Source organism: Ranitomeya imitator, chromosome 2, assembly GCF_032444005.1.
Source record: "Ranitomeya imitator isolate aRanImi1 chromosome 2, aRanImi1.pri, whole genome shotgun sequence".
NCBI lineage: Eukaryota > Metazoa > Chordata > Amphibia > Anura > Dendrobatidae > Ranitomeya > Ranitomeya imitator.
Genome location: NC_091283.1, coordinates 52,217,925 through 52,227,197, shown reverse-complemented (window position 1 = coordinate 52,227,197; position 9,273 = coordinate 52,217,925). Strand labels below are relative to the sequence as shown.

Below are 9,273 nucleotides of genomic sequence, written 5' to 3'. Positions count from 1 at the left end.
TTCATATAGGGATCTTCTTGGAAAAATTCTCCAGACAGCGTTGGATAAAGAGATTATTACTCAAGAGACAAGTAATATACTTTGGACTAAGGAGGACCCATCCGTTCCAACTCTATATCTCTTGCCTAAAGTCCACAAAGACATCAGAAACCCTCGAGGTAGGCCCATTATTTCTGGGGTGGGGAAACAAAGTATTGGCAAGCATATTGACTCTTTTCTAAAACCTCTCGTTGAAACAGTTCCCTCTTTTTTACGGGACACCTCGGATTTCTTGTGTAGAGTGGACTCCATACACATGGACGACCGTACTGCAGTTTATTATGCTGTTCTCTGTGATTACTCTGCCCACCCAATGGTGATGCCTTTTCTGTTATCTTTGGCTCACCAAAGGACTATTGGCTATTTTTTAACTTGTATTTTTTATACTGTTTAATAAAGCTTTCTACCATTGTTCATAAATACGTGGTTTTTTTTGTATGTTCATTTACATAAGCTTGTAATGTTGGTCCTGCCTATCTTTTGCATTGAAATGAGTTTGTGCAAAAGTCGTTGTGAAGGCTGGAGGAACATTGTCAAATGTGACATTGTCTATTGTGATTGGTGGATCCTGTGTCATCAGCCCAGTATAAAGGTGTTACCTGTTATTGTAATCAGGAATCTAAAAAAGTCCCTAGTGGACAGTGTGAAAATTAAAGAATTATTAATTCTTTTTTTTTTTTTTTATAAAAATTGTATGAAATAAAAAAATTTTAAAATATGGAAAAAAAAACATTGACAACTTTTATTTTTTAAATGCTGGTAACAAAAATTTCCCTTTAAGGAAAAATTGTCATCAGAAAATAACCCATTGTTTTTATATAAGCATTTTTTTTTAAACATTTCTATTATATTTTTTTTTTTAATTTTTCATATCATTATGTGTCTTACAAAAACTTATATCTTGCATTTTTTTCACTGACTACTGCCGACACTTCTTGATCAGCCTATTTCAGCAGTCATCTTATCATCACAGACATGATTAACACAATACTGTATGAGATGGATGCAACTCCCCTTCTTGAAAGATCACAGAGAAGATACAGAAAACTTATGAATCATTTTCTAATTTGTATTAGTAAAAAAAATCCCTACGTTTTATACAATCACTTCAAGGGCTATATCTTCATCTTTGCACATTTTTTACACAAATGACTGGAGTGACCAGTGCTGGATCTACAGGGATTGGAGGCAGTGAACTCACCTTATTTTATCTTTTTAAAATGATCCCGAACATTTGTAAGGCTTTAACCCCTTGATACGGGTTTTGCACTACTTAACAATCCCTATACAGTGGGGCAAAAAAGTATTTAGTCAGTCAGCAATAGTGCAATTTCCACCACTTAAACAGATGAGAGGCGTCTGTAATTTACATCATAGGTAGACCTCAACTAGGGGAGACAAACTGAGAAAAAAAATCCAGAAAATCACATTGTCTGTTTTTTTAACAATTTATTTGCATATTATGGTGGAAAATAAGTATTTGGTCAGAAACAAAATTTCATCTCAATACTTTGTAATATATCCTTTGTTGGCAATGACAGAGGTCAAACGTTTTCTGTAAGTCTTCACAAGGTTGCCACACACTGTTGTTGGTATGTTGGCCCATTCCTCCATGCAGATCTCCTCTAGAGCAGTGATGTTTTTGGCTTTTCGCTTGGCAACACGGACTTTCAACTCCCTCCAAAGGTTTTCTATAGGGTTGAGATCTGGAGACTGGCTAGGCCACTCCAGGACCTTGAAATGCTTCTTACGAAGCCACTCCTTCGTTGCCCTGGCGGTGTGCTTTGGATCATTGTCATGTTGAAAGACCCAGACACGTTTCATCTTCAATGCCCTTGCTGATGGAAGGAGGTTTGCACTCAAAATCTCACGATACATGGCCCCATTCATTCTTTCATGTACCCGGATCAGTCGTCCTGGCCCCTTTGCAGAGAAACAGCCTCAAAGCATGATGTTTCCACCACTATGCTTTACAGTAGGTATGGTGTTTGATGGATGCAACTCAGTATTCTTTTTCCTCCAAACACGACAAGTTGTGTTTCTACCAAACAGTTCCAGTTTGGTTTCATCAGACCATAGGACATTCTCCCAAAACTCCTCTGGATCATCCAAATGCTCTCTAGCAAACTTCAGACGGGCCCGGACATGTACTGGCTTAAGCAGTGGGACACGTCTGGCCTGCAGGATCCGAGTCCATGGTGGCGTAGTGTGTTACTTATGGTAGGCCTTGTTACATTGGTCCCAGCTCTCTACAGTTCATTCACTAGGTCCCCCCGCGTGGTTCTGGGATTTTTGCTCACCGCTCTTGTGATCATTCTGACCCCACGAGGTGGGATTTTGCGTGGAGCCCCAGATCGAGGGAGATTATCAGTGGTCTTGTATGTCTTCCATTTTCTAATTATTGCTCCCACTGTTGATTTCTTCACTCCAAGCTGGTTGGCTATTGCAGATTCAGTCTTCCCAGCCTGGTGCAGGGCTACAATTTTGTTTCAAGTGTCCTTTGACAGCTCTTTGGTCTTCACCATCGTGGAGTTTGGAGTCAGACTGTTTGAGGGTGTGCACAGGTGTCTTTTTATACTGATAACAAGTTTAAACAGGTGCCATTACTACAGGTAATGAGTGGAGGAAAGAGGAGACTCTTAGAGAAGAAGTTACAGGTCTGTGAGAGCCAGAAATCTTGATTGTTTGTTTCTGACCAAATACTTATTTTCCACCATAATATGCAAATAAATTGTTAAAAAAACAGACAATGTGATTTTCTGGATTTTTTTTTCTCAGTTTGTATCCCATAGTTGAGGTCTACCTATGATGTAAATTGCAGACGCCTCTCATCTTTTTAAGTGGTGGAACTTGCTCTATTGCTGACTGACTAAATACTTTTTTGCCCCACTGTATATCCAATTCAGGACCCCAATTAAATTAAAAACAATGGCTACAGTATCTATCTGCCACCTGCGTCACTATACCGGTGAATCACATGACATTGCAAAAGAAAGAGCAACGTTTTTCGATATTGTACATAGTATCTCCATAAATTTATGATATGTTGCTGCATATTCTGTTTACTACGGTGGAAGGGTTTTTTTGCATTGTTTTATGAAACATATATGAGAGCTGCTTGATATCCACCAATATAAATGACAATGCTGCTCTCTACTGGTTGGCACCGAATCCATGTTCTGTACAAATGAATTACACGTTAATTGCTCTTTACTAAGAAGCCTAGCGAGGTACTGCTCTGAGTTGGTAAATAGGGGGCACATTGCCAACGCCGCTGAGTGATGGGGTCAGGTCAATCTCATCGGGATGCACCGTTGGCTTGAAAGTGAAGTTTTGCAGAAAAGTAGTAAAAAATATGAAAGTCTCCATTCGGGCCAAACCTTCCCCCAAGCAGACACGTTTACCTGAAGAATAAAAACAGATAGGGTCATTAACATAAAAGTAAAGGAACAGTTTTCTTTGCATATTACGTGTAGACTGTTTTTGGATATTTTATTCCAGACCGTTCCCGCCGTTGAAATGAATGGCAGCCCTAGAATGAGGCTTCATCATTGGTAGTTCCAACTGTGATTTCTCAGATAAGGCTACCTTCCTCTGCTCCATTGCTCATTTCTGAAGCTCATGTGCTCATTCTAGGAGCTTTGCATTATAGGCAGGGGTCACTATGGGCAGACTAACCTTTCTGTGTCTTTTTAGTCCAATATTCACAAAGCTGTAATGTGCTATGTGAGCTGGCAACTTTCTATGATAGTGAGGAGGACATTTTTCAGCAATTTGTTTTACAGTGTCTTGGGCGTCCATGATCCTCTTGCTGATACACCGATTGTCCATTCCTGGACCACTGTATAGTGGACCACTGAACATCCGACACAAGACCTTCCATATTGAAGATGCCCTGACCTAATTGCTTAGCAATCACAATTTTATCTCATCTCCCATAATTCTCATATTCCGACGCTTGACCATTTTTCGTACCTCTAAGGCCTCTTTCACACTTCAGTTGTTTGGCGTCAGTCTAAAACCGCCATTTTCCTCAAATAATGGATCCGTCATTTTTTTTTGGCGGATGCGTTATTTTCCCATAGACTTGCATTAGCGACGGATTGTGACGGATGGTTGTCCGTTCCATCCGCCATGCGACGGATCCGTCGAAATTTGGCGGACGTTGAAACGTTTTTTGTCAACGCCGAAATGGCGGATCGCGACGGATCTGTCGCGTCCACCATTCCATAGAATGGGCGACGGATCCATCGCGACCATCATTTCGGCGGATCCGTCGCCCCAATCTGCTTTTTCAATTGCGCATTCTCCAAAAAGTAGATACTTTTCCCAGACAACCCCCAAGTAACTGATCCGTCAAAAAAAACGGATCCGTTAGAACCGTTTTCTCAACAATTGTGATGGATCCGTCGATCCGTCACTATGTCGGAAGTGACTGACGCCAAACAACTGAAGTGTGAAAGAAACCTAACTCGTCAACTTGAGGATGCAATATATCCCACCCGTGCCATTGTCATGGGTTAATAATGTTAATTACCTCACCTGCTGGTGGTTTTATAATTATAAGACAAAATGTAGAAAAAATTGTCAGCTCACTCATGTAGTCTATGTTCCACCATCCAGATCCAGCACGGATAGAAGTGAGAACTCAGAGAAATCCAAAAGAAGAACAAATTCCAGCTGTATCCGTGGGAACAGTTTTGGTCATGTTTAAGACCGAGTCGAACCGCGTTGCGTTGGTCACAAAAGCTGCATTATGTGTATTTTGCTGTGATATTTTATTTATAATTGTTGATTTTTTTTATATGGCCAAATAAAAGCTATTTTTTAATGAAAACTATTCCCACGGATACCGCTGGAATTTGTTCATCTTTTGTTTTATTTTTATGGCTGATCAATATTCCTAAAGAATTGGGGTGATTAACATTTTTGGATCATTGAAGAGCATGCTCAGAACGAGAAGTAAAGCCAGCTAAATCCATCCTTCTGTGTTTTTATTGATATGGATTTTTTCTCCTTCGTCATCCAAGCCATTTTGCAAATCTGCTATCAAGGGCATAAATTAGAAAACCAGGACACACATAAGAGACAATTAATTCCATTGCCCTGAGCAAGCAGAGTGAATTGCAAATGTGTCAGTCTTCTGATTTTGCCTGGATCACAAGACCGTTGAGAGAATTGGGCCGATTATGCTAATAACACTCTGTTGGAGATTGAGCTAAGTCTCACCTTAGTGTGATCCGATTCTCTAGCATCAAGCGTGCGGAGAAGACGGAGTACCTAATTTCTCCATCTTCTCCATTGTCTTTGTCCACAAAAGTCGAACTGCACTCACACTCACCCACAGACTTGTATGGGTATGCATGATCCAAATATTGGAACCACTCCTAGCATATTACAATTGTTTTCTCATGCCAAATCTGAGTGCTATCTAATAAAACATCAGATAGCATTCGGCCGTGATAACGAACTTAGGAGCAAGCACATAGGAATAGGGTTGAGCGAAATGGATCGGTCAATTTCATAAGTCGCCGACTTTCGGCAAAGTCGGGTTTCATGAAACCTGATCCGATCCCAGTGTGGGATCGGCCACGCGGTCGGCAATCTTCACGCCAAAGTCGCGTTTCATATGACGCGTTCAGTGCCATTTCTCAGCCAATGAAGGTGGGTGCAGAGTGTGGGCAGCGTGATGACATAGGTCTCAGTCCCCACCATCTTAGAGAAGGGCATTACAGTGATTGGCTTGCTTTCCGCGGTGTCACAGGGGCTATAAAGGGGTGTGCACACCGACCGCCATCTTACTTCTGCCGATCTGAGCATAGGGAGAGGTTGCTGTAGCTTCATCTGAAGCAGGGATATTGTTAGGAAGGGAATATTAACCCCCAAACAGCTTGTGCTGTAGCGATTTCCACTGTTCAACACCACCTTTTCCTTGCAGGGACAGTGGAGGCTAGATTTCTGTGCATCAGCTCTGTAGCTTATAAAGCTCCCTGATAGCTGCATTGCTGTTTGTACGCCCCTGTGCAAACCAACTGCTTTTTTCAAAGCAAAAATCCTGTTGCTCCTTCTTTTCTGCACAGTTCTCTTGTTTCTTTGTCCACACTCTTGTGTGCAGCAGTCCTTTTTATTGCTGGCATACTTGTCCTTTGATCATTGTAGGGAGATTGAAATTCTACTACAGCCCTTGTATTTTTTTATATATCTGCCAATCACTTTCTGCCACTCAAACTGTGTAGTGTAATACAGTGGGCCTGATTTTTTCCTGCTGTCTCCCACACATAAAAAAGGGAGATTTGTATAGCCACTGAGTGCATCTGCGTCAGTCCTGTTTGTGGCATCTGTCATCCACTTTCTGCCACTCAAACTGTGTAGTGTAATACAGTGGGCCTGATTTTTTCCTGCTGTCTCCCACACATAAAAAAGGGAGATTTGTATTGCCACTGAGTGCATCTGTGTCAGTCCTGTTGTGGCATCTATCATCCACTTTCTGCCACTCAAACTGTTGTGTAATACAGTGGGCCTGATTTTCCCAGCATTCTCACACACCTATAAAGAGAGATTTAAACGCACAAAAAGTTTACGTTCACCTTCTAACTGGTTTTACAGTACCATAAAACGTTTGTTAGTTTGGTTACACTTTTCCAAGAATGAGGAAGTCTGGTGGAAGAGGTTGAGGCCGTGGGCGGTCATTGCCAGCTGGTAATGATGGTAGTGGTGGTGGAGCATCAGGTGGTCATGGGAAAAGCAATATAGCACCTAAGTCTCGAGTTGTTGAGCCAGCGTCATCGTCTGGCTACACAAGGCATCGAACGCTCCATTTTCTGGGAGTAGGAAAACCGCTTTTAAAGCCTGAGCAGCAGGAACAAGTTTTGGCTTTCCTTGCTGACTCTGCCTCTAGCTCTTTCGCCTCCTCTTCGGAAAGAGCAAAAATTAAAAACAGTGCGTCGTCAGTGGATGCTCCCAGTCAGGGACAAGTCGCTTCCTTGTGTCCTTCACTCAGAACAACAGAGAAGGATGCGTCAGGCAACACAACAGGTTACTCCATGGAGCTCTTTACACATACCGTGCCTGGGTTAGAAAGGGAAATTGTTAACAGGCCATGCCCATTACAAGATGAATCGGACATGGAGTGCACAGATGCACAGCCACAGCTAGATTATTATGCTGTTCCATTGACTCAGATCACAACATTTCCCTCGCAGTGTACTGAGCCAGAATCTGACCCTGATGAGAATATTGGGCCCCATCCCGAACGCTCTAGCACCGGCTTACACGGTGACACAGAGGAAGGTGCACAGGACATAGAAGAGGAGGTGATAGATGACCCAGTTGTTGACCCCGATTGGCAGCCATTGGGGGAACAGGGTGCCGCCAGCAGTAGCTCTGAAGCGGAGGAGGAGGAGCCACAGCAGGCATCAACATCGCAACAGCTTTCATCAGGCAGGCCCGTATCTGGCCAAAAACGTGTGTCAAAACCAAAAACAGTTGTAGGACAGCGTGGCCATCCTGTTAAAGTAGCTCAGTGTGCAATGCCTGAAAAGGTATCTGATAGTAGGAAGAGTGCAGTCTGGCAATTTTTTAACCAAGATCCAAATGATCAGTGCAAAGTCATCTGTAAGAAATGCTCAAGGACCTTCAGCAGAGGTCAGAATGTGAAAAATCTAAATACAAGTTGCATGCATAGACATTTAACCACCATGTACTTGCAAGCCTGGACTAACTACCAAACATCCCATAACGTTGTTGCACCCTCTCACAATGAAGCTAGTCAGCAACGCTACATTCCTTCCCTCACTGCAAGCCCACCGTTTACAACACCACCTGCAGCAAATGTGGAGGTTTCGTCGCAAGGCCAAAGCAGTCAGGTTCGTGGTAGGAAACACTGTATGTAGGCCAACTGCAAGAATACCATCATCACCAACCCTCTCTCAGTCTGCCATGTTCACCACCACCACCCCAGCTAGTTCCACCATATGCAGCTCTCCAGTCCAGCTCACCCTACAAGAGACTCTCGTTAGGAAAAGGAAGTACTCATCCTCTCATCCGTGTACACAGGATTTGAACGCCCACATTGCTAGACTTATCTCGTTAGAGATGATGCCCTACCGGTTAGTTGAAAGCAAAGCTTTCAAATCCCTGATGGACTACGCAGTACCACGCTACGACCTACCCAATTGGCACTTCTTTGCGAGAAAAGCCATCCCAGCCCTCCACCCGCATTGTCCATGCACTCAGGCAATCTGTCAATAGAAAGGTGCACCTTACAACAGATGCATGGACCAGTAGGCATGGCCAGGGACGTTACGTGTCCATCACGGCACACTGGGTGAATGTGGTGGATGCAGGGTCCACAGGGGACAGCCATATTGGGACAATTCTGCCTAGCCCACGGTCTAGGAAACAGTTGGCTGTAGGCGTTGGCCCCCTCCTTCTCCTCCCCGTCCTCCAGCAGAAGCGAGAGTTCGTCCACAGACCGCAGTCGCACGACCACTCCATCCGCAGCTGCCACTGTTGCACACGAGGTGTCCCATTATGGAACAGCTAGTGGCAAGCGTCAGCAGGCTGTGTTGGAAATGAAGTGTTTGGGCGACAACAGACACACCGCGGAAGTTCTGTCCGATTTCTTGCAGCAAGAAACTCAGTCATGGCTGGGCAGTGTACATCTTGAGGCAGGCAAGGTAGTCAGTGATAATGGAAGGGATTTTATGACTGCCATAGCCCTTTCACAACTAAAACACATTCCTTGCCTGGCTCACACCTTGAACATCGTGGTGCAGTGCTTCCTGAAAAGTTATCCAGGGTTACCCGACCTGCTCCTGAAGGTGCGCAGACTTTGCTCGCACATCCGCCGTTCGCCCGTACACTCCAGCCGTATGCAGAACCATCAGCCATCTTTGAAGCATCCCCAGCATCGCCTAATCATCGACGTTGCAACAAGGTGGAACTCCACACTGCACATGCTTCAGAGGCTGTGCGAACAGAGGCGTGCTGTTATGTATTTGTGGGAGGATACACATACACGGTCAGGCAGTTGGATGGCAGACATGGAGTTGTCAGGTGTGTAGTGGTCAAAGCTACAAGATATGTGTCAAGTCTTTCAGTTTTTTGAAGAATGCACATGCCTGGTTAGTGCAGACGACGCCATCATAAGCATGAGCATCCCCCTAATGCGTCTGCTGATGCAAAGTTTGACGCACATAAAGGAGCAGGCGTCTGCAGCCGAGGAAGAGGGAA

General features: G+C 43.8%; 1 protein-coding gene across 1 annotated transcript in view; it reads right to left on the bottom strand.

Moving 5' to 3' along the window:
* Positions 1-767: 767 nt before the first annotated feature.
* The window catches only part of LOC138661799 (cytochrome P450 2F3-like), a 100,159-nt gene continuing 91,653 nt past the window's right edge, over positions 768-9,273 (bottom strand). The window contains exon 10 of the mRNA XM_069746724.1: positions 768-3,443. Within this exon, the coding sequence (XP_069602825.1) occupies positions 3,262-3,443 (182 nt within the window). The 3' untranslated portion in view covers positions 768-3,261. The remainder of the gene's footprint in view (positions 3,444-9,273) is intronic.